General features: G+C 37.8%; 1 protein-coding gene across 1 annotated transcript; it reads left to right on the forward strand.

The window, feature by feature from the left end:
• Positions 1–3,024: 3,024 nt before the first annotated feature.
• LOC127440874 (gastrula zinc finger protein XlCGF8.2DB-like) lies at positions 3,025–26,103 on the forward strand. Its single transcript, XM_051697920.1, has 3 exons — positions 3,025–3,200; positions 3,475–3,661; positions 22,729–26,103. The coding sequence occupies exons 2-3, from the start codon at positions 3,577–3,579 to the stop codon at positions 23,571–23,573; spliced, it is 930 nt and encodes a 309-aa protein (XP_051553880.1). The 5' UTR covers positions 3,025–3,200; positions 3,475–3,576; the 3' UTR covers positions 23,574–26,103.
• The last annotated feature ends 405 nt before the right edge of the window (positions 26,104–26,508 follow it).

The following is a 26,508-nucleotide window of genomic DNA, read 5'->3' on the forward strand; positions in this document are numbered from 1 at the left end:
ACAGATTACTATTATTTTAATATATGTTCCCGGACCAGACAATGTGAAAGCCGGGAACAAAATAACAGACAGCTATAATAATGCACTTGCTCGTTCCTCAGTTCAACCGATTTTAATCCTTGGGTGTGTTAACTCCTGTGATCTGTCATGTCACCTGCCAACCCTTCATCAGTATGTGGATTGTCCAACCCGATCCGCGTGTACCCTGGACAAATGTTTTGGCAATATAGCCGATGGTTACAAGGCCGTGTGCCGCCCCCCATTGGGGAAGTCAGACCATAATATTGTACACTTGCTTCCCAGCTATAAGCTTAATTAAACAGATACAACTGTGGACTGATCAAAGTAAAGAGGAGCTCAGAGACTGCTTTGATGATACGGACTGACAACTGTTTTTTAATAAATGTGATAATGCCCATGAAATAACTGACACCATTATGTCTTGTATACGTTTTTGTGAAAGCAATTGTGTTCAAACAAAAACAGTCCTAATGTATCCAAATAACAGTATGTGGCTTACTAAAGACCTTAAAATGAGTCTTAATGAGAAAAAGGTTGCTTTTCTCATAGGTGTTTATAATTTGGTTAGAGAGAAAAGAAGGGAACTCAGGACAAATTAAGAAAGCCAAGTTAGAATATAAGAACAAGATTGAAAGTAAGTTTTGTATGGGTAACGCAAAGCAGGCATGGGAAGGTCTTAACACTATGAAGGGAAGAGAAAGTAGAAATCAAAGATATCCTTTACATAGTGCATCCTTTGCAGAAGATCTGAATATATTCTACAGCAGGTTTAACATTGGGGAGTGTACTACTGAATGTGACAGTGTGTGCCTTAAAATTCCAACATATGAGCCTATTATTCTTAAAGAGCACGAAATCGCAGCCAGCCTGTCCAGCATTAAGCCTAAAAAGGCACCAGGCCCTGATGGGTTGAAGGGGCTAGCGTTAAAGGACTGCGTGTTTCAACGTTTGTTAGATAAGAGAACAGTTCCCAGATCTTCGAAATTATCAACTATTGTTCCTGTACCAAAAAATTCTGCCACTACTCAGTTAAATTATTTTAGACCCATTGCACTTATGTCTATCTTGTGTAAATGCATGGAAAGGGTTTTAACAAAACACAATGTCTTCTGTAACTAAAGATTTAGACCCCCTACAATTTGCATATAAAAGAGCAAGGGGTACTGATGACACAACATTAACTTTATGTAATTTAGTTGCTGAACATATACAGCAAACAACAAATTATGTTAGAATTGTATTTATAGATTGTAGTTCAGCTTTTAATACAATGTAGATAGACATCCTCTTACAGAGATTACTTGATTTATGGGTTAATGGAGGCCTCATCTGGTGGATCAGATATTTTCTTTCTAATCGTCCACAAAGAGTGTTCGTTAATGGTAAAAAGACAACTATTTTGAACAAAGGTTCACCACGGAACCATATTGTCACCTTTACTATTCTCATTGTATACTAATGAATTTAAAATTCAGGATGCACATTTTAGTTTAATTAAATATGCAGATGACATGGCACTTGTTGGCCTTTTGCAGGGAGGTAGAACAAATATGAATAATCTTTATTATAATCATGTAAATTCCCTCCAGAATTGGTGTCGGTTGAGTGCACTTGAGATTAATGTGAATAATCCCAAATAATTAGCTGTTACAAGCAAGAAGCAGGAAATCTCTGAACAAGCTGAACCTTTAATACTTGGTGCGCACCCTGTAGAAATAGTTTGCAGTTTTAAATATCTGGGAACATGTATAGTCATCTTAATTTTACTGAGAATACAGATTATGTTTTTAAAAAAGCAATGCAGAGACTGCAACTTATTAGGAGATTAAACAACTTTGGTGTAAGTAAAGACATTTTAGAAATGGTTTACAAGAATCTCGTGGAAAGCATTATTTCTTTCAATATGACCACGTGTTACAGAAACCTGAATGTAAAAAAACAAAGCAAAGTTGTCTAAAGTTGTTAATGTAGCAAGTAAAGTTGTAGGTAAGACACAGGTAGCTAAATGATATGTTTATATATAAAGTAAAACAAAAAGCTTTGGCGATTATAGAGGATCTTACCCATCCTCTACACAGTCAATTTCAGTTTTACCCTCAAGGAGGCGTTTTGGGCAACCTCGGGCTATCAAGAATGTGTCAGATGTCATTTGTGCCAACTGCAGTCAGATTATTAAACGCGTAGCTGTATATGTGTAAATATGTGGGTAGGTATTTGAATATGCCTGAAGAGAGTATACTTTTAATGGATTATATATATATATATATATATATGTATGCTGTTTTATGTGATGTGGTGGTGTTTTTATTGTGTATGGTGAAGCCGAAGACAAATTTCCACACTGTGGATAATAAAGTCACTGAACTGAACTGAACTGAACTGAAGGTCTGATCACCATTCACTTGCATTGTGTGGACCTACAGAGCTGAGATATTCTTTTAAAAATATTTGTTTCTGTTCTGCTGAATAAAGAATGTCATACACATCTAGGATGGCATGAGGGTGAGTAAATGATGAGAGAATTTTCATTTTTGGGTGAACTTTAAAGTGCATTATCCATTATCTATTTTAAACAAGTGCCTTGTCGCAGTAGTGTTACATTCTTCATTTTGAATTGTTTAAAAAGACATGCAACACACTTAACTGTGTAATTTCATTAAAAATCTGAGGCTGTTTATTCAGTTTAGTGTCCATACCGAGGTACCAGTGTTGGTATTTACTGAAGCCAAAATTTTGGTATTAAAGCAACCCTAACTGGGGGCACACTAGTGAAAGCTATATTTCCATATTCAGAATTGCCAGATGAAACTGAGACATATTAATAAAGTTGGTAATTTAGAATAAAACATGTTCTCAAAATCTAGGTGTGTTTTGAAAAATTATAAAATTAAAGATCATCAAATATTTTTAAAATATTTAATTAATGGTAAAAATAATATATTAGGTTACATTTAATATTTTTATCTCCCAGATTCCATTCTAATATTTTGTACATTGTTTTATGTGTTCACTATGCATAGTGTGATTTAAGAATTAGATGCTTTTTTGTTGTGACGTCATAAAGCCGCGCCGCGATTCAACGGTCTATTTCAGATTTGTCTTGAGCTTTTAATGTGAATAAATCGATACAAAACGTTCAAAAGTGCTGCAAAGCTTTACAAATATGTTCCAACAACATGGTAATGTTATTAATGTTATTTAAATCATTTTGAGGTGGTTTATGAAGTGCTGATAGTTGTAAATGTGTTTGTAAAGCGCATTTTATTGTTACTTTTATTTGTTTGTGATTCGTAATTTCTTCAGCATGCGATAATGAGTGGGCTGTCAAAGTATGTTTAGAAATGCAAGTCTAAAATTACAGTAAAGGATAAAAATAAGTAAATGTGATGATAAATATAGAAATGTATAAAGCAGATAAACTTAAATTCTGACATTTATTTTTAATGTTGGCAGGTCTGCTCTTCGCTACCACACAGTGATTGTGAATCCACTCCTTTCCAGAAGAGCAGGACAAACTTCAAGTGTGTCAACAATTTCTGACATACTACTACAAAGATGGATTTTATTAAAGAGGAGAGAGAGGACATGGTTTATCCAGAACCACACAGAGTGAAAGATGAAGAAACTGAGCAACAAATAGGTTTGTGTCCATTCTTGATTCTTCATTAATAACTGCTGAAGTGTGATTTGAGAATCAAAACGCATGTGAACATATCACATTTTAGGTGCAAATGCTAATTCGTCCTGCTGCATCCCAGACAGCAATTTTCTGCACCAAAGTATTCAGTTCTGGTGACATTGGTGGCAACTCCAGTGGTTTAATCCATATCTTCAGAAAAGATAGATGTGGGTGAAAAACAGATCAATATTTAAGTCCTTTTTTACTATAAATTTTCCTCTCTGTCCAGTAGGTGGTGATATGCATGAAGAATGTAAATTGCCAATTTTCTTTGGGAATCGGTCTACTGGTAGCACTTTATGTCTCATCTTGCACTGATTCAGTAGCAGTGTTGGTGTGGCGCTTAATAGTAATACAGGAAACACTGTCTGAGTATTTTAGTCCGGTTTTCTGTCCGCATCACCGAAATAATTCACGTTCAAGAACCGTTAACGAAACCGCATGTCATAAAAATCATTCGTTTTTTTTATTATAATGCAATCATTACCAGAGAAACTAACTTGCACATCCACTGTAAATCCAAGAGTGGTCTTCCTTTTATTCCGCTTATTTACTCTCCAGAACAGGGGTTGGCAACCTTTTTGACATGAAGTGCCATTTTTTATTTTCCTGGTTGATGGCTGTGCCAAAGAAAATGAAAAAAAAAAAAAAAAAACATGAGCATATATGTGATTTTCCGAAGTTTGAGTCCACTTGTGAAAATGTTTTTATTTTGCATTTTTCTTATTTAATCGTTTCTTTTTAATTACAAATTATATTATCAGCATAATAGTTTGAGTGAAAATTTTTGCAAAATCTGATGATTATGATACAATTATGATCCTGCATGTGAATTTTGTCTGCATTTTTGAATGTGCTTTAATGAAAGACAACCAATCCTTTTGTACAAAATGAGTTATCACAGTTAATGTCACAAATCTGCTTATTTGATTACTGATCATGAAATTGTGTGGAATCTTAAATATTTATTATATTATGTCATACATTTTTCAAAATCACGCAGTCTGATCACTAGCACACAAGCAACAGCGAGAGAGGAGCAGTCTATTTTATCAATATTACGTTTTTCGTACCTGCATTCCAAACTACATCTTGATGTAATCCTTCCTCTTGATCACGCAGTGTGTTTTCATCAGCTGAATGGGAGTCTAAACACTATTAAAGTGTGACGAGACTCGTGCTGCATGTGCAAGCCATTCGTGCATCACAAGCCGATCAACTATTTAGCCCTTTTTAGTGAATTGCACCTGCAAAATCCTAAAACTTTATTTCCAGGTTTAATGTATATTTTGAATAGACTCCGATATTTTGACCCCACGATGTGGGTTTGTTTTCTCTTTTAATCATTTAATGTCATTTTGAGTGTGACCATGGTTTAATGAGGGTGTACCTGGATGCTGGGTTGGAAATCTCAAGGCTTAATAGTGGTTTTTCCACAGGGCCTGGGTAGCTCAGTGAGTATTGATGCTGATTACCACCCCTGGAGTCGTGAGTTCGAATCCAGGGCGTGCTGAGTGACTCCAGCCAGGTCTCCTAAGCAACTAAATTGGCCCAGTTGCTAGGGAGGGTAGAATCACATGGGGTAACCTCCTTGTGGTCGCGATTAGTGGTTTTCGCTCTCAATGGGGCACGCAGTAAGTTCGCGGGATCACGGAGAGTAGCATGAGCCTCCATGTGCTGGGAGTCTCCGCGGTGTCATGCACAGCAAGCCATGTGATAAGATGCGTGGATTGACGGTCTCAGAAGCAGAAGCAACTGAAACTTGTCCTCCGCCACCCGAATTGAGGTGAGCAACCACGCCATCACGAGGACCTAGTAAGTAGTGGGAATTGGGCATTCCAAAGTTGGGGAGAAAAAGGAGATAAAATAAAAAATAGTGGTGTTTTCCTTATTACATCACGTGTTGTTCTGAAAGCAAAAAGAAACAAATGAAACATGGAATGTAGGCTGTCATCCGCGCAGCCTCACCGAAGCGAAGCGGGTGCATTTACTCACGCGATTAACCGAACATGAAGTGCTGCCGGCTCGTGATGCACACGCTGCATAAGTCTGTTGGGTATACTGCAGTCTCCTCACATTTTAACTTTTTGTTTATCCTCCTATTCAGCTCATGAAAACACGCTGTGTGATCACAAGGAAGGATTACAACAAGATGAAGATTGGAATGCAGGTGCGGAATTTATATAAATAAAATAGTCTACTCCTCTCTCGCCAATGCTAGCGTGCCAGTGATCACAACTGGCATGCGTGCCACAGGTTGCCGACCCCTGCTCCAGAACATTACTTTCATCTTACATTGATGTACTGCTAATGGTACGTGCCCACTAGTATTTTCTACTTTTATTTTCCAGTACGCAAGCAATGATGTCATCTTAAATATGCGCAATTACAGTTGGAAAAATGCCAACTTCATTTTCAAATGCCCAGAGTATACAAACAGTGTTGATTCATTAAACATTTGCATACCCAGCTACAGAATTGCCACACAGAATGCTTGCAATCAACATTTGAAGTCTGGATTAAAAGCACTGAATCCACCTTCGCTCACCATGCGCCAGTGAACACACAGTGTTTGAGACTATAGATGAGAAGCGGCACTACGAGCTAATAAGAGCCGTTCTATGTAAACATGTTTTACTGACTGTACTGTAGGCCTACAGAGCCTCCTTGAGGCCTCGCTTCACAGTTAGAGCACGGAGAGGACAAATGTACTGCAGATTGGTATAAAAATGAATTAAACAACAAATAAACATGCAAAGACAAATATGAGTATATGTTATGTAACGTTAGTAGTGACAGTTAGATGGTGTGTGGAGCGAAGAGACTGTTTAAGTGATCATTAGGGCTTTCAGCCTCACTCCCATCAACGTGCACTCTCTGTGTCAATCAAACAAGCAAGCTCTCCAGGTGCTTTCAATCTCATCAGTCACTCATCTAAGCGCTATTCTGTGAGGATCCCAATTTAAATCAGATTAATGTTAATGTTATTGCACCATATAGCCGATACTGCCTATGCCAGTAACGTACACATCAACGGCTAAAAATATTCTAGGTGTCAGATTCTGTTAATGTTGCTAAACTCCTATGCTAACATGACTAAATATCACTTAACAGCTGGACAGTAATTAAATAGGCTTAAATTCTTAGATGCTTTTTATTAATTTTTTTGACAGGAAAAAGCAAGATTGGCCGGTTTTTGAGAGGATCTCACTTGAGTTATGATGTTTCCAGTCGCACTGAATGCACTTCCAGAAAGCTGTGTTAATCTCGTCAGCAAAATTACAGACAACATTTTTTTGAGGTGTTGCTTGATTCAGTTAACAAAGACGGGATCATGAGGATAATTAAACTATTTTAATTCAAACATTGTTGATGAAAATATGATGAAATAACACTGCAAGATATTACCAATGCACTGACAATGTTTTAGAAGAAGAAAAGCCTTGTTGAATAAAACCTTTTTTATTGAAATGACACAGTCATAGTATTGTGAGGATTTTTCCTGTCTGCTGTGCATCGTGAGATGAAAGCGCTGATTCCTGGCAAACTGAAGCACTTTTTAATCACTTATTTTCAAACGCATCGTTGATTATCAGCTGCAAAAATATAATATTACAACTTAAATCTACAATAAAGTAAATGTACAATAGAACTTAAACAGCTGAATGAACTTGTAAAGAGAATTTTGTGAGGATTGCCTTGTGCACGTGCTGCGTGTTATGAGATGAAAGTGCTGAATCCCGGAAAACTGAAGCACTTTTTAATCCCCTATTTTCAAACGCTTCATATACAGTGCATTCATAAAGTATTCAGAGCCCTTTTTTTTCACATTTTGTGAAAAAAAGCCTTACGCTAAAATGCTTTATATTATTTTTTATCATTTTGTTTTCACAATAATCTACACTTCATACCCCATAATGACAAAGCAAAATCCAGATTTTTGATAACTTTGCAAATGTATTAAAAAGAAAAAACTGAAATATTGCATTGAAGTATTCAAACCCTTAACTCAGTACTTAGTTGAAGCACCTTCGGCAGCGATTACAGCCTCAAGTCTTTTTGGGTATGATCCAGCTTTGCACACCTGGATTTGGGGATTTTCTGCCATTCTTCTCTGCAGATCCTCTCAAGCTCTGCCAGGTTGGATGGGGACCGTCGGTGGACAGCCATTTTCAGGTCTCTCCAGAGTCCCTAAGCCACTCTTGCGTTGTCTTGGCTGTGTGCTTAGGGTCATTGTCCTGATTGGAAGGTGAACCTTCGGCCAAGTCTGAGTTCCTGAGCGCTCTGGACCAGGTTTTCAATAAGAGTATCTCTGTATTTTGCTGTGCTCAGCTTTCCTTTAACCCTGACCAGTCCCCCATCCCTGCCACTGAAAAACACCTCCACAGCATGATGCTTCCACCAGCATGCTTCACCGTTGGGATGGTATTGCGCAGGTGATGAGCGGTGCCTTTTTTCCTCCAGACATGATGCTTGGAATTGAAGCCAAACAGTTCAATCTTCGTTTCATCAGACCAGAGAGTCTTGTTTCTCACAGTCTGAGAGTCCTTTTAGGAACTTTTTTGCAAATTTCAAGCAAGCTTTCATAAAGCCCAGATCGGTGGAGTGTTGCAGTGTTGATGGTTGTCCTTCTGCAAGTTTCTCCCATCTCCACACATGATCTCTGGAGCTCAACCAGAGTGACCATCAGGCAGGGCAGCTAGCTCTAGGAAGAATCCTAGTTGTTCCAAACTTCCATTTAAGAACTATGGAGGCCACTGTGCTCTAGGGAACCTTTAATGCAGCCGAAATTTTTTTTAGCCTTACCCAGATTTGTGCCTCGACGCAATCCTTTCTCTGAGCTGCAGGCAGCTCCTTTGACCCTCATGGCTTGGTTTTTGCTCTGATATGTATTTTCAGCTGTGAGACCTTATATAGACAGGTGTATGCCATTTCAAATCATGTTCAATCAATTGAATTTGCCACAGGTGGACTTGGGGCTGGGCGATATATTGAATATTAACAATATAATCGAGATAATTTTGCAAAAGACGATGTAAAATTGACCAGTATTGTCAATATTGCGATGATTTTAATGTGCTTTCATTTGGCCATTAAGTTTCATAAAGAGTGCATCAGTAGACTAATTTCACAATTCTTCAGGGCTGCACAATTAAACAAAATAACATAAAAATGGCAAGTTGGTCATATGTGCTTATTAATCTACAAAAGTCTGTGATTAAAGACAGATTAATACGGTCTGTGTGTGTGATTCAGGACAAACCAGTGATGCGCTGATCTGTGTGCACGCGCATGGCGGCGCTCTCAGATCAGTTCATGTGCATTGTGAAATCAAAGTAATGCTGGTTCAAGCATTCGCGCAATTCCAAATATTAGTAACTGCTACAAGTTATTATACAAATCTACAAACGTGACACCGTATAACAGAAAAGGAGATTACAGCTTTTCATGAAATGCAGAACATTGTAAACTGTCAAATACACACAGACCTTTTTCACAGACTGTGATGACGTGTTTCCGCATTAAATAGCAGCGTAAGTCTAGTAAACTTTTTTAAATATAATTTTTTTAAATACTGAGTGTAAGTTTACAACATTATGTTTTGTGTTAAATTACCCTGGAATCAGTTTTAAAAAAACGAATTACTATAGCTGCGAGGGGGTTTCGATTACAGCTGCTGAGTGAGTGACAGTAAATTTGGCATCTTCTCCCATCTGACTGTCTTAATCCACCACTCTTTTTTTTTTTTTTCTTCTGGAAAGTCATTCAAATGTAATTGGGGATTTTTTTTATTTTGTTCTTGGAGCAAATGGGTAAGTGAAAATAATATTTGCTGTGGTCTCCCATTCACTCCCGTTCTCTGCTGTCGAAGTTTACTCTGCAAACGTTTACTTCCACGTTCCAAAGAGTGTGAAAAAGGTCTATTGCCTTTTCTGTGTCGAAATAAATGCTCCTTGCTAAGTTGAAGTAAATACTGCAGCACTTTCGGTGTCAAAATAAAAGCCCCCAGGTGAAGATGAAGTAAACGGGACAGAAATATATGACTTTTGTATAACGCAAATCTAATAATCAGAATAATAATGATAATTCAGAATGATATTATAATAATCATCCTGACATGTGCCACAGTAATAATTTAATATTATGCAATGTTCAACTGGGGTTTCCAAAATAAGTCAGTGAAGTAGCTTTACACAGTAAAAACATTTGAAGGTAAATAATGCTTTTTATTAAGCTACTATGTATCATTGTGTATGAAATATAAATATAAAGTGCATATCAATGAAATTGATTGAATTTCATTCTCCCTTGTGTTTATTTAATGACAAATGAATATTTAGATTTGTATTTAATGTCTTAAAAATATTTTATCTACTTGGCTACAATGGCTGTTTGGATGAAATGATGGTTCCTCTAATTAAAAAAAAACAAAAAACACTTTTGAGCCATTTAAGAGCAAATAAATAATTATCGAGATATATATTGAATATAGTCAATAGGCTGAAAAATATTGAGTTATAATTTAAGGCTTATCGCCCAGCCCTAGGTGGACTCCAATCAAAGTGTAGAAACATCTCAAAAATGATCCAGAGAAATGGGATGCACCTCAGCTAAATTTCAAATGTCATAGCAAAGGGTCTGAATACTTATGTCAGTGTGATATTTCAGTTTTTTCTTTTTAATAAATTTGCAAATGTTTAAAAAATCTGTTTTTTGCTTTGTCATTATAGGGTATGGAGTGTAGAATGATGTGAAAAATATTTAAAGCATTTTTAGCATAAGGCTGCAACATAACAAAATGTGAAAAAAATGAAGGGGTCTGAATACTTTATGAATGCACTATATATGAGCTTAATCTGCTATATTATTAACATAAATATAAAATTACAACTTAAATTTGCAATGAAGTGAATGCATAATGGAGCTTGACTTTTAGATAGAGCACATAAATATTGCGAGCCCTTTCTTGTTGTTTGTTGACGTTATCACGAATAAACTCTCCTGTGTGTGAGTTGTGAGAATTTCAAATGAATACAAAACACGATATGTGTGCGCTTGGCTTGAGTTGCACAATAAATGTGTCTCATTATGTGAATACGCCATTGCCACAACAATGCACTATGTAGCGCAAAATCAAGAGTCTCTAAAAAACTGAAAATTAATACGTCCCTAGAATGAAGAATCCACAACACAGTTACTAAGGATCTAATACTTTACTCATTAAATGACATTATTCCAGGAATTTATTTCAAGTTTTCGCAAGGTCTTTTATGTAATTTGATATATTTACATAACGTGCATAACCGCCAGTGGCACTTTGTCACACACACAAGAACTGGAAAGCAGCTGCCGACATGAAATAGTCCAGACTAACTCAAGCTGCAAATCTGAAGGGCTAAATAATTTGTATGCAAAGCTTTAGGCATATACCACACCATTGTCATTTGTTACCCTCTGCGGTATGCATTCTTCTTGCATAATAAAATAATTAAATCTCACAGATGTTATGGTGGTAATGCCACCTGGAGGCAGAATAAGTGTAATCACTTATAATATAAATATAATATTTAAAATTTGTCAAGCAAAATCTATATTTTAAAAAAATCAGCCCATTGTGTCTAGAATTTTCGGGGTTGATTTCAACAGCACAATTTTAGTAAGCAACTCTCTCCCTAAGTAATATTAACACTGAGTGGAAGCGTCGTCCCATTATATTTCTTAATTATTTCTTAGTGTATAACACATAATCAGAGCAGTAGATGGAATCGAGTAAAGGAGTAGATCGAGCACAGAACTGCTCTGAGATGCTCTGATGCATTCTCTTGAGGTGATGCTCTGATGCATTCTCTTAAGTCAAAAGTTTAGGGTCACTTACTCATTCTTTATTATTTTTCACATTTAAGGATAATAGTAAAGTCATTAAAACTATGGAAGAACAAAAATGGAACTATAGGAATTGTGTTGTGAATAAAAAAATCCCAAATAAATCAAAACTATGTTATATTTTAGCATCTTCAGAGTAGCCACCCTTTGCATAGACTTTGTAGAAATGTACTCTTGACATTTTCTCAACCAGCTTCTTGAGGTATCACCACGGGATGCTTTTTAAATGGTATCGAAGGAGTTCCCATCAATACTGGGCACTTATTAGCTGCTTTCTTTTAATTATTCGGTCCAAGTCATCCATTTCATAAACTTTTAGTTTTTTATATGAAATGTTAATTTTGTAATGAAATAAATTAATATGTTGGCACAATTATAATTTTGTCTACAAAACTAATTTCAAACATTTAAGCGTATGCCTTCAAATCAAAAGATTTTTAATCTTTTTACTCTGCATCTTACACATTATGAAGTGTTTAGCCACCAAAATCTCTTCTGACTTAAGATAATTTTTGTAATAATCAGCAGTCACTTTGAGATAGTACAGTGAGAAGTGAGATTCTACAGGCTTCACTTCCGTAAAATGCGGTAATTAGAATTCACACTGAAAAAAAGATACATTTATATTTAAGTTGAAAAATATATATCAATTATTGATTGGCATGTTATTTTCATGATATATTTTTGAGGCATCAATATATAACATTTGCCGACATTTAAATTAGAAACTTAATTTGTGTGCTTTCCAATTCACTGTCAGTTGGCTTTATGTTTAATGGAATATTCAGAGTTCAATACAAGTTAAGCTCTATCAACAGCATTTGTGGCATAATACTGATTACCACAAAAATTTACTTTGACTTGCCCCTCCTTTTCTTTAAAAAAAAAAAAAAAAAAAAAAGCAGAAATGTGGTTTGCACTAAGGCACTTACAATGGAAGTGAATGGGAGGCCAATTTTTTAATGTTAAAATACTCTCTTTTTCAAAAGTAAATCCACAAGACATAAACAATGTGCATGTACGGTTGTGCTCAAAAGTTTGCATACCCTGGCAGAAATTATGAAATTATGGCTTTGATTTTGAAAATATGACTGATCATGCAAAAAAACTGTCTTTTATTTAAAGATAGTGATCATATGAAACCATTTATTAGCACATAGTTGTTTGGCTCCTTTTTAAATCATAATGATGACAGAAATCACCCAAATGGCCCTGATCAAAAGTTTACATACCCTTGAATGTTTGGCCTTGTTACAGACACACAAGGTGACGCACACAGGTTTAAATGGCAATCAAAGTTTAATTTCCCACACATGTGTCTTTTTAAATTGCAATTAATGTCTGTGTATAAATAGTCAATGAGTTTGTTAGCTCTCATGTGGATGCACTGAGCAGGCTAGATACTGAGCCATGGGGAGCAGAAAAGAACTGTCAAAAGACCTGCGTAGCAAGGTAATGGAACTTTATAAAGATGAAAAAGGATATAAAAAGATATCCAAAGCCTTGAAAATGCCAGTCAGTACTGTTCAATCACTTATTAAGAAGTGGAAAATTCAGGGATCTCTTGATCCCAAGCCAAGGTCAGGTAAACCGAGAAAGATTTCAGCCACAACTACCAGAAGAATTGTTTGGGATACAAAGAAAAACCCACAGGTAACCTCAGGAGAAATACAGGCTGCTCTGGAAAAAGACGGTGTGATTGTTTCAAGGAGCACAATATGACGATACTTGAACAAAAATTAGCTGCATGGTCGAGTTGCCAGAAAGAAGCCTTTACTGCACCCATGCCACAAAACAGCCTGGTTACAATATGCCTGACAACACCTTGACACGCCTCATAGCTTCTGGCACACTGTAATTTGGAGTGAAGAGACCAAAATAGAGCCATAAGCCCTATGTTTGGAGAGGGGTCAACAAGGCCTATAGTGAAAAGAATACCATCCCCACTGTGAAGCATGGTGGTGGCTCACTGATGAGCCTATGTGTGAGCTGATGTGTGAGCTCTAAAGGCACAGGGAATCTTGTGAAAATTGTTTGCAAGATGAATGCAACATGTTATCAGAAAATACTGGCAGACAATTTGCATTCTTCTGCACGAAAGCTGCACATGGGACGCTCTTGTACTTTCCAGCATGACAATGACCCTAAGCACAAGGCCAAGTTGACCCTCCAGTGATTCCAACAGAAAAAGGTGAAGGTTCTGGAGTGGCCATCACAGTCTCCTGACCTTAATATCATCGAGCCACTCTGGGGAGATCTCAAATGTGCGGTTCATGCAAGACGACCAAAGACTTTGCATGACCTGGAGGCATTTTGCCAAGACGAATGGGCAGCTATACCACCTGCAAGAATTTGGGGCCTCATAGACAACTTATTACAAAAGACTGCACGCTGTCATTGATGCTAAAGGGGGCAATACACAGTATTAAGAACTAAGGGTATGCATACTTCTGCATTTAAATTTTTTTCTTTGTTGCCATGTTTTGTTTTATGATTGTGCCATTCTGTTATAACCTACAGTTGAATATGAATCCCATAAGAAATAAAAGCAATGTGTTTTGCCTGCTCATTCATATTTTCTTTAAAAATGGTACATATATTACCAATTCTCCAAGGGAATACAAACTTTTAAGCACAACTGTAAACATGATTTTAGTAGGATAAAATCACTTGCTAACCTTTTCTGTGTAAAGTTACAGCCAATTTTACAACTTGCTACAGTCGTTGCTATGACGATGTAATGTCAACAAACCCTAAAACGACTGTAACAGTTTTGATTGTAACAATTTTACAGCTCAAATAATGAGTTTTAACAGAAGAATTAATGTAAGTGCTTTTGTAAAATTATAAACTTCACATTTCAAACCTAAATTTTTACTTTTTTAAAGAAAAGGAGGGATGAGTTGAAATAAATTTTGTGGTAATCAACATTATGCCACAAATGCTGTCGATTGAGCTTGACTTGTATTGTACCCGGAATATTCCTTTAAAAGCGTGGTGACATATTCCTTTGCACAGTGAAATTCTGCGTGCAAAGACAGACATCTCAATGGGAATCCGCACGATCGTGAACTTCGTACGGTGGACTTCCGGTGGCTAAGAATTTCCTTGTGATGATTTCGCCTCAATTTCAAGTTTGGTGAACTTTGACTGGTGAAATCGCCACGTTGACCATTAGGAAGTTGCTTGGCTTGGCGGTGACCTCTGTGTGGGCGGTGCTTCGTAAACAGCTACACTAAATATTCACAATGAACAAGGATATAATTTTAGCAGCGAGTTTACTCTTAACTCTTTTTATCTTAAGTCTCACTGAGTATAAATTGCAGCATTAATAAGGCTGCTTGACAATTATATTTTTGCTGGTTTCACACACACTCAACTTCTGCCCACGCCATCTTCACCCACGGAATTTTGCCTTGAGAAGGTATGTGTGACTGTGCCTTAAGCCGTGTTCTCCAGGAGAAACCCAGGTGTGTTAAACTGCTTTCTATTAATCCCTTAAATGGCGTAAGGAAACTGGCTTTCTAGTTTACATGACATTGCCGAGTTAACTGGCAAATGTTAACTGCACATAAATTAATAAAACTGATTTAATTTCATTACCATAATATTGCACATTTCTGTGGGTGCTCGACCATACCTGTGGATGTCCAGGATCGGCGCCTATGCTTGTTGGAGTTACACTGGCGGCCAGAGGTTTGGAATAATGTACAGATTTTGCTCTTATGGAAAGAAATTGGTACTTTTATTCACCAAAGTGGCATTCAACTGATCACAATGTATAGTCAGAACATTAATAACATGAAAAATTACAATTTGAAAAAAATGTTCAGAACTTCTTAAACTACTTCAAAGAGTTCTCATCAAAAAATCCTCCATGTGCAACAATGACAGCTTTGCAGATACTTGGCATTCTAGCTGTCAGTTTGTCCAGATACTCAGGTGACATTTCACCCCATGCTTCCTGTAGCACTTGCCATAGATGTGGCTGTCTTGTTGGGCACTTCTCATGACTTTACAATCTAGCAGATCCCCCAAAAGCTCAATGGGGTTAAGATCCATAACACTCTTTTCCAATTATCTGTTGTCCAATGTCTGTGTTTCTTTGCCCACTGTAACCATTTCTTTTTGTTTTTCTGTTTCAAAAGTGGCTTTTTCTTTGCAATTCTTCCCATAAGGCCTGCACCCCTGAGTCTCCTCTTTACTGTTGTACATGAAACTGGTGTTGAGTGGGTAGAATGCAATGAAGCTGTCAGCTGAGGACATGTGAGGCATCTATTTCTCAAACTAGAGACTCTGATGTACTTATCCTCTTGTTTAGTTGTACCTGGGCCTTCCACATCTCTTTCTGTTCTTGTTAGAGCCAGTTGTCCTTTGTCTTTGAATACTGTAGCATGTACACCTTTTTATGAAATCTTTAGTTTTTTGGTAATTCCTCAATGATTTCTTTTTTTGTTGTTGCCATTTTTGACCTAATATTGACCTTTAGACATGCCAGTCTATTGCATACAGTGGCAACTCAAAAACAAACACAAAGACAATGTTAAGCTTCATTTAATGAACCAAGTAGCTTTCAGCAGTGTTTGATATAATGGCAAGTGATTTTCTAGAACCGCAATTCAGCATGATTACTCAAGGATAAGGTGTTGGAGTGATGGCTGCTGGAAATGGAGCCTGTCTAGATTTGATCAAAAATTACTTTTTCAAATAGTGATGGTGCTAATGTCCTGACTATGCTTTGTGATCAGTTGAATGCCACTTTGGTGAATTAAAGAACCAATTTCCTTCTGAAACAGCAAAATCTATACATTATTCCAAACTTTTGGCCGCCAGTGTAGGTAAAAATTAATATTCCACTAACAAAGACTGCAAATTATTTGGACATTCTTTTTTTATAAATTAACACCAAAGGTCTTTTTTCCATTAGTTACTGATAAATGAGAAACCCAAATTTGTTGGTCCTGTCGGACTTTGGTCGGGGAGCAGACCTCATAAAATATGCTCTGTCATGACAACTTAAAGATATTTAAGGCTATTGCTGCATTTAATTTTTTGACATTTAATATTTCGCATATTTAGCAATAATTATTACATCAACATTTGAATGAACAACTGTATATTTCCTTATATTTCGTAACAAACAATTATTGAATGGCTCGCTGTTTGTCAGTTTAACAATGAAAGAATAAAAATTAGCCAGCAATTTGTGCTGCTGGGGAATCCAAATCATTTTTGTTTAGAAAAATCAACATAAACTCAACAAAAAAAGAAACGTCCTCTCACTTTCAACTGCTTTTATTTTCAGCAAACTTAATGTGTAAATATTTGTATGAACATAAAAAGATTCAACAACTAAGACATAAACTGAACAAGTTTCACGGACATGTGACTAACAGAAATGGAATAATGTGTAGCTGAACAAAGGGGGGGTCAGAATCAAAAGTAACAGTTAGTATCTGGTGTGGCCACCAGCTGCATTAAGTACTGCAGTGCATCTCCTTCTCATGGACTGCACCAGATTTGCCAGTTCTTGCTGTGAGATGTTACCCCACTCTTCCAACAAGGCACATGTGCAAGTTCCCGGACATTTCTGGGGGGAATGGCCCTAGCTCTCACCCTCCAATCCAACAGGTCCCAGACGTGCTCAATGGGATTGAGATCCGGGCTCTTCGCTGGCCATGGCAGAACAAGACATTCCTTGCAAGACATTCCTGTCTTGCAGGAAATCACGCACAGAACAAGCAGTATGGCTGGTGGCATTGTCGTGCTGGAGGGTCATGTCAGGATAAGCCTTCAGGAAGGGTAACACATGAGGGAGGCGGATGTCTTCCCTGTAATGCACAGCATTGAGATTGCCTGCAATGACAACAAGCTCAGTCCGATGATGCTGTGACACACTGCCCCAATTTGTCTTGGTGACAGGAGCTTCCAGTGTACAACAATACAAAAACAGCAGTAAGACATAGATAATAATAAAAAATAAAAATAGTTATACACATACGTACATGCAGACACACACACACACACACACACACACACACACTACCGGTCAAAAGCTTTGAAACACTTGACTGAAATGTTTCTCATGATCTTAAAAATCTTTTGATCTGAAGGCGTATGCTTAAATGTTTGAAATTAGTTTTGTAGACAAAAATATAATTGTGCCACCATATTAATTTATTTCATTATAAAACTAAAATTTTAAAGTTTTTGAAATTGATGACTTGAACCAAATAATAAAGAAAAGCAGCAATTAAGTGCCCAACATAGATGGGAACTCCTTCAATACTGTTTAAAAAGCATCCCAGGGTGATACCTGAAGAAGTTGGTTGAGGAAAAAGTCAAGAGTACATGTCTGCAAATTCTTGGCAAAGGGTGACTACTTTGAAGATGCTAAAATATAACACAGTTTTTATTTATTTTGGATTTTGTTTAGTCACAACATAATTCCCATAGTTCCATTTATGTTATTCCATAGTTTTGATGACTTTACTATTATTCTCAAATGTGAAAAAATTATAATAATGTTTCAAAACTTTTGACCAGTAGTGTACATACATACACACATACACATACGTAGTGCAATCTAATACAAATCTGTTATCTGTTATGTACAGCGCAAATACAAATCTGTTATGTGCAGTGCAAATTTATTTTTGTGTTTTTTTTTGTTTTTTTTTTCGAGAGGAATGAAATGGCAGAAGAGGTTGGATGTGTTGGATAAATATAAAAAAAGACTAAACTGTGTATTACACATAGTTATTGCTCAGTGGGTCAATTTATCTGTTCATGAGATGGATAGTCTGATGGAAAAAACTGTTCCTGTGCCTGACGGTTCTGGTGCTCAGAGCTCTGAAGCGTTGGCCAGAAGGCAACAGTTCAAAAAGGTAGTGGGCAGGGTGAGTGGGGTCCAGAGTGATTTTTCCAGCCTTTTTCCTCACTTGAAGTTCTTGAAGGGAGGGCAGGGGGCAACCAATAATCTTCTCAGCAGTCCGAATTGTCCTTTTGTAGTCTTCTGATGTCTGATTTCATAGCTGAACCAAACCAGACAGTTATTGAAGTGCAGAGGACAGACTCAATGATCGCTGAGTAGAACTGTATCAGCAGCGCCTGTGGCAGGTTGGACTTCCTCAGCTGGCGAAGGAAGTACAACCTCTGCTGGGCCTTTTTCACAGTGGAGTCAATGTGTGTCTCCCACTTCAGGTCCTGTGAGATGGTAGTGCCCTGGAACCTGAATGACTCCACTGCTGCCACAGTGCTGTTTAGAATGGTGAGGGGGGTCAGTGTTGGGGTGTTCTGACTGCACCAGACAGCCAGCTGTTCAACCTCCCTTCTGAATGCAGACTCATCATCATCTCGGATGAGGCCGATGACAGTGGTGTTGTCTGCAAACTTCAGGAGCTTGACAGAGGGGTCCTTGGAGATGCAGTCATTGGTGTAGAGGGAGAAGAGTAGTGGGGAGAGCACACATCCCTGGGGGGCACCAGTGTTGATTGTACAGGTGCTGGAAGTCAGTTTCCCCTGTCTCACAAGCTGCAGCCTGTCCGTCAGAAAGCTGGTAATCCACTGACAGATAGACATGGGAACAGAGAGTTGGTGTAATTTATTCTGGAGTATAGCTGGGATGATGGTGTTGAAAGCCAAACTGAAGTCCACAAAAAGGATCCTTGCATATGTCCCTGGTCTGTCCAGTGTTGCAGGATATGATGCACTCCCATGTTGACTGCATCATCCACAGACCTATTTGCTCGATAAGCAAATTGAAGGGGATCTAGAAAGGGTCCAGTGATGTTCTTCAGGTGGGCCAACACCAGTCTCTCAAATTATTTCATGACCACAGACGTCAGGGCGACAGGCCTGTAGTCATTAAGTCCTGTGAGTTTTGGTTTCTTTGGGACAGGAATAATGATTGAGTGTTTGAAGCAGCATGGGACTTCACACTGCTCCAGTGATCTATTGAAGGTCTGTGTGAAGATGGGGGCCAGCTGGTTAGCACAGGATCGAAGACACGCTGGTGAGACGCCATCTGGGCCTGAAGCTTTCCTCGTCTTTTGTTTCTGAAAGTCGCGGCTCACATCATCTCCACAGATCTTAAGTGTAGGTTGAGTAGCAGGAGGGGGGTTGCAGGAGGTGTTGGTGTTTGTGTGAAGTGAAGGTCAGAGTGGGTGTGGGGTGTGAGATTGGGCCTTTCAAATCTGCAGAAGAACACATTCAGGTCGTCAGCCAGTTGTTGGTCCACCACAGGGTTGGGGGTAGGAGTCCTGTAATTTGTGAGTTGTTTCATGCTGCTCCACACTGATGCAGGGTTGTTAGCTGAAAACTTGTTTTTCAGCTTCTCAGAGTATCTTCTTTTAGCAACTCTGATTTCCTTGTTCAGTGTGTTCCTGGCCTGATTGTACAAGACTTTATCCCCACCCCCTGTAAGCATCCTCTTTGGCCTGATGAAGCTGCCTGAGCTCTGCTGTAAACCACGGTTTGTCGTTGTTGAACTTTAAATAAGTCCTAGTAGGAATGCACATATCCTCACAGAAACTGATATATGATGTAACAGTATCTGTGAGCTCGTCCAGGTATGTGGCTGCAGCCTCAAAAATACTCCAGACCTTGTAATCGAAGCAGGCTTGTAGTTCCCGCTCTGCTTCATTGGTCCATCTCTTTTAGTCCATCTCAGTCCTTACTACTGTCTTGGTTGATTTTAATTTCTGCCTGTAGGTTGGAATAAGATGAACCAGACAGTGATCAGAGAGTCCCAAAGCTGCTCTTGGGACAGAGCGATATGCATCCTTTATTGTTGTGTAACAGTGATCCAGTATGTTCCTGTCTCTGGTGGGGCATGTAATGTGCTGTCTGTATTTGGGCAGTTCACGTGTGAGATTTTCTTTGTTAAAATCCCCAAGAATAATAATAACTGAGTCCAGGTATTGTTGTTCCGTGTCTATGATTTGATCAGCCAGCTGTTGCAGCGCCGCATTCAAACACGCGTTTGGCGCGATATACACACTCACCAGAATAAACGAGGAAAACTCCCGCGGTGAATAGAAAGGCTTACAGTTAATAAAGAGTGCTTCCAAATTAGGACAGTGCATCCTCTTTAACACTGTTACATCTGTACACCAGCTTTCATTGATGTAAATTTAAGGTAATTAAACGTTCCACCACCTCTCGTTTTCCCCGTTAACTCTGCGATGCGATCTGCTCTGAACAGCTGGAAGCCCGGCAGATGTAACGCGCTGTCCAGAATGGCTTCACTCAGCCAGGTTTCTGTGAAGCACAAGGCAGCAGAGGTTGGAAAGTCCTTGTTTGTGTGGGTGAGGAGATGTAGTTCATCTGTTTTGTTAGGAAGAGAGCAGAGATTCGCAAGATGAATGCTCGGCAGCGTTGTTCGAAAGCCCCGCCGACAGAGTTTGACCTGTGCACCGGCTCGTCTTCCTCGCCTGCGTCTCCTGAACAACAAACTCTTTACTCTTTACAACCAAACAGGTTTCATTAAAAAAAACGTAGAGGTTTCTAACCAGAGGCACTTTTGTTGGCACTGCGCCCGTAGGAGTGCTTCACGGAAATCGTTGTCACATGACACAACAGCATGACGTGGTGCGCCTGAAGTTTAACCCTTACATGACAGTGTAGAGTCTTGTAAACAGTATTCAGTCAGTTAAAAGTAATTTGAATTATGCATTGCGTATAGCGAAGCCAAAATACAACGTCCACACATATGGATGCGGTTCAATGTAAATAATACATTAAAAGATATGCATATTTCCTTCATGTGTCTCTCAAGTATGCATTGCTTAATGTTTTTAAGCAGGGCCCTAATGAAATCTTTTTTCTTTTTTTTTCTTTTTTTTTTTTAGAATTCCCTTGTTTTAAAGTTTAATTTCATCATCAAAATGGTGTGTAATTAAATTCTTAACATTTAAAAACGTTTAACAAGTGAAAATAGAACAGATACTTTTCAACATACTACTGCATTTTTAACTGTTTTATTCAGTACAAAAGCACTCTTGCTTGTGATACATTGCTATATTATTATTATCATTATTCATTATTATTATTAGTATTACTACTATATTGAATATAAAATTTTACTAATAATTTGCAATTTATTTTTGTTGCAATTTCTTCAATTTCATATACCTCACTTTTTTTTGTTGACGTGGTTTTGACAGAAGCTTCACTTCTTCAGACGGATTCATAGTTTGCCACATGGCTCAGTGTGATCGTTAAAGCGCAAATGCTGTGATTTAATTATATAAATAGTCTACGTGTAATACGCTTTCACAGTGGGTTAGTGCTCTGCTCTGTCATGCCATGCCACGTGAATGATTGTTATTGTCTGTGGAGTTTCCAGTGTATGAGCGGTCTGCTTCATACATTCATTTAAAGCACACAGCTCAAATACAGATTAGATTGCAGCCTTTTGTGGTTTAATAATCACACTTGGACATATCACACTTTTAACTTGATTAATTGTCCATTTCAGTGTTAAAGGAGTAACAGTGCACATGCTAAAATAAGTGTGTGAGCATTTGAAGGCTGTTGTGTGACGGGTACCAAATAAATCAGTGCTCGGTACAACCGGTACTACAGAAACACTGGTATCATTACATCTTTTTTATTTTAGTATGACATAGTACCAAAGTACAGGTACCTTTGACAACACTAAATTATATATATATATATATATATATATATGCCATCACTGAAGCTCAATTTACTATCCAGATATGTAATTGTTGATTTTAAACTATCGACAGTTTCAGCAGGATGCTTATTGCTACTGGAGATACTATGACTTCTTGTTTTGAATTCCTGATCATCAGTTCTTCGGTTTTATTTATATTAAACTCAAATGCACTGTCATTGCACCATTTCACTAAAATATCTGCTCAGTTTAAATATTGATCCAAGTCTTCTCCATTGTCCTTGTTGAAGCCCACCAATGCCCTATCATCATTTTATTTAAAAAGATGAAAATTGGGCTTACAGATCATAAATTCATCGACAGAGGGAAAATAATATTGGTGATAGGACACACAACCATGTGTTAACAAGACCTTTATCTAACATATGGTTAGACTAATTTTCTTTTCATTTTACATATTTTGCCCTTTTTTTTTTTGTTGACCATTTAATGTTTGTTTTAGGCCTCGTGGAAGTGAAAGTGGAAAGTCAAGAACTGAAAGAAGTGGAGGAGAAACATCAGGATTCTCATATATCCATAACTGAGGAAAACTCATTTAGTTGCTCACAGACTGAAAATAATTCCTCACAACAAACAACTCAAAGCACAGAAGACGCAGATTCTTTAATCTGTCCTCATTGTGGAAAGAGTTTCACACGTAGAATAACCCTAAAGGAACACATAAGAATACACACTGGAGAGAATCCTTTCACATGTCCTCAGTGTGGAAAGAGTTTCAGACAGAAAACAAGCCTTAATGCCCACATGAGAATTCACACTGGTGTAAAGCCTTACACATGCTCTCTGTGTGGAAAGAGTTTCAGACGAATAGGAAGCCTTTATAGCCACAAAAAAATTCACTCTGGAGAGAGGCCTTTCACATGCACTCAGTGTGAAAAGAGTTTCCCACGGAAAGCAAACCTTAAATCTCACATGAGAGTTCACACTGGAGAGAGGCCTTTCACATGCAATCTGTGTGGACAGAGATTCAAATATTTAAATAATCTTCGACGTCATATTCAGTCCGTGCACACTGGAGCAAAGTCATTTAACTGTGATCAGTGCAATGAAAGTTTTATCTTGGAATCAGACCTGAAGACACACCTGAAAATTCACAAGGAACCCCAATTGTGTTCTTTTTGTGGAGAGAGTTTTTCATGCCCGCACCGTTTTAATGAGCACCAGAAAATTCATACTAGTGGGAAAACTCATGTGTGCCCTGAGTGTGGTGATGCCTTTTCAGGAGTTGGCAACTTCAAGATGCACCAAAGGGTCCATATTAAAGAAAAACCTAACAGCTGTTCATAATGTGTATAGTTACACTCATTCAGGAGTCCTGAAAACAAATGGAGGTTATCCTTCAAGCCTTCAAGGGGGAAGAGTTTCACCGAATCAAGTACCCAATCAACTAATTTAAAAAAAATAGAAATACACTTATAGAAATATCTATTATTGTAATGTCTCCTTTCAGTTTAATTTTTTTTTACATTTTGTTCACTGTTGAAAGGTGCTGATGCATTAAGTATTTGAAAATGGAACAGACTTTCTTGCAATAAAATCAAGATTATAGAATCTTAACCAGTCAGCTACTAACAGTTAACTGTGTGAATGAAAAAAAAATATATATAGAATTTTGATTATTCCTGAATTCCAGTTACATTTTTGCTTTGTAAAAGCAAGTCTAACTTGGGCATGGTTGAAAATATGTCTTTTATTGCATCCAAGATTGTATCACGGAAAGCCTGGAATTATCAGGAAATTTCAAAATTGTGTTTTCCAGGCCTAGAACAGTCATGCAAGTGCAATAAATTGTTAAAAGTTATGAAAATCTCTATAGTGAATGTAATTTGCTGTCCTTGGAGACTTGGTAAGCCCAGCTGTTTTTATTTTTATTTTATATTTTTGGAGGCCCAAATACGTGTAATTGTATTATCAAATAATTAAACTGTATAATGTAATGTCCAAATTCCAAGGATTGGTGGACTACTTGGCATGGAATTCCTCCCCAACAATCTCAATAAAATGATTTAAAAACATTTATACAATAGTCATTAACGGCTAGAAAAGTTATGGAGAGTCATTTGTCAGAAAGCGTGGAAACCCTATTTCCAAGGTCACTACAATGTAGTTGAAATCAGAATCAGCTTTATTGCCAAGTATGCTTACACATACAAGGAATTTGTCTTGGTGACAGGAGCTTCCAGTGTACAACAATACAAAACAATAAAAAAACAGCAGCAAGACATAGATAATAATAATTAAAAAATAAAAAAGAATTATACACATACGTACAGACGCACACATGCATACATACATACACATGGGTAGTGCAAATCTAATACAATCTGTTATGTACATTGCAAATACAAATATGTAATGTACAGTGCAAATTTGTTTGTTTTTTGTTTTTTCTTCAGAGGAATGAAATGGCAGAAGAGGTTGGATGTGTTGGATAAATATAAGAAAGACTAAACTGTGTTGCACATAGTTATTGCTCAATGGGGCAATTTAACTGTTAATGAGATAGATAGCCTGAGGGAAAAAACTGTTCCTGTGCCTGACGGTTTTGGTGCTCAATGCGCTGAATCGTCGGCCAGAAGGCAACAGTTCAAAAAGGTAGTGGGCAGGGTGAGTGGGTCCAGAGTTTTTTCCAGCCTTTTTCCTCACTCTGGAAGTGTATAGTGCTTGAAGGGGGGGCAGGGGGCAACCAATAATCCTCTCAGCAGTCTGAACTGTACTTTGTAGTCTTCTGATGTCTGATTTCATAGCTGAACCAAACCAGACAGTTATTGAAGTGCAGAGGACAGACTTAATGACTGCTGAGTAAAACTGTATCAGCAGCGCCTGTGGCAGGTTGAATTTCCTCAGCTGGCGAAGGAAGTACAACCTCTGCTGGGCCTTTTTCACAATGGAGTCAATATTGTGCTGATTGCAGTGATGCGTTGAGAAATAAAAATATTTTATTGCATTGAAATCACTTAGAGACTACTATCTATGGCAATGAACACAATTCAGTTGACTACGGTTGGCACTCTCCTTTTTAGTTCTTAATCCCATTCTGTACACAGTTCAGTAATTTGTAGCAGTGACATCCACTTTCTACAACCAAATAAACTCCTGAAGAAATCAAGTACTTGCACCGCATTTTCATAAATTCTACGTATTGTATACAGAGTCTTGTTTTCTGTACACACAGGCCACATAAACACTTTTGGGAGTGGCACCCGCTTTTGAATGTGGAAGTGAATCCCCTAAAATCATTTTGAGTGTGTACAGAATACAGGAGTTTCTCCTGAAATTGCAGTGATTGACGATTGATAACAATAGCAACGCTTTACAATCTGTCGCCTGTGAACAAGAAACCTGGATGCCACCACTATTTTAACCCATTTTATGTTTAATATTTTTACCAAAGAAATGTATTATTGAGTGTGTTTACGTGCACTATAAAAGTTTTATTTTATTCTAAATAAAGAAATAATTTGTTTTTCAGAAATGTCATGTAAACACATTAGTTCGACTGGAATCGTTCTAGTTCAGTTTTTGTGAAATGCACCCAACAGACCTATATAATGTGATTGTAAATCGATTGTACATGTCAATCTGTCAACAATAGGCCTCTGGGTTATGCGCATGCTCTGAAAAAAAAAACAAAAAAATAAACAGAGGTGCTGCATGACATGTATAGCAGGAGGTGCTCTGAGAGTCATATGCAACTAATTTTTTTTGTACATTTATTTTTTGCTTGTTTGTTGTTAAATTCGTGGATGGAGTTTATTTAGATTTTCTTGAAAACTTTGGGGAGCACAAATAAAACTGTTGCACTTACTGTATATGCTCGACAACTGTGCCATGAATTATTTTGAAATACCCTCCATGCAACTACGCTACTTGAAATATGGTGGCAGCGGTGGGATGGCAAGTCATAGAAGTGGGTTGCTGTCCCAGTCCAGGGCTACCATTGTGCAGGAGATGGATGATTGGGGAATGGCGCCCTCCACTTGGTGTCTGAGGAAGAGCAAGAAGACAATGGGGTAGAGATGGGGGCCTGGCCAAAGACCACAACGTATAGAGATACTTTGCCCCTGCTCCAACCCCAGGAACTGAACTGACATCTCTACTGTGAGAATTTTTGTCAGACCAGAGAAGAAGGCAGGAAGGCCTCCTTGAGGAGCTTAAAGGGCTGAGGACGACATTAAGAGAGGTTGGAGATGTCTGATTGTACTTACCAGAGATAGACCCT

Source organism: Myxocyprinus asiaticus, chromosome 5 (assembly GCF_019703515.2).
Source record: "Myxocyprinus asiaticus isolate MX2 ecotype Aquarium Trade chromosome 5, UBuf_Myxa_2, whole genome shotgun sequence".
In the NCBI taxonomy this organism is placed as follows: domain Eukaryota; kingdom Metazoa; phylum Chordata; class Actinopteri; order Cypriniformes; family Catostomidae; genus Myxocyprinus; species Myxocyprinus asiaticus.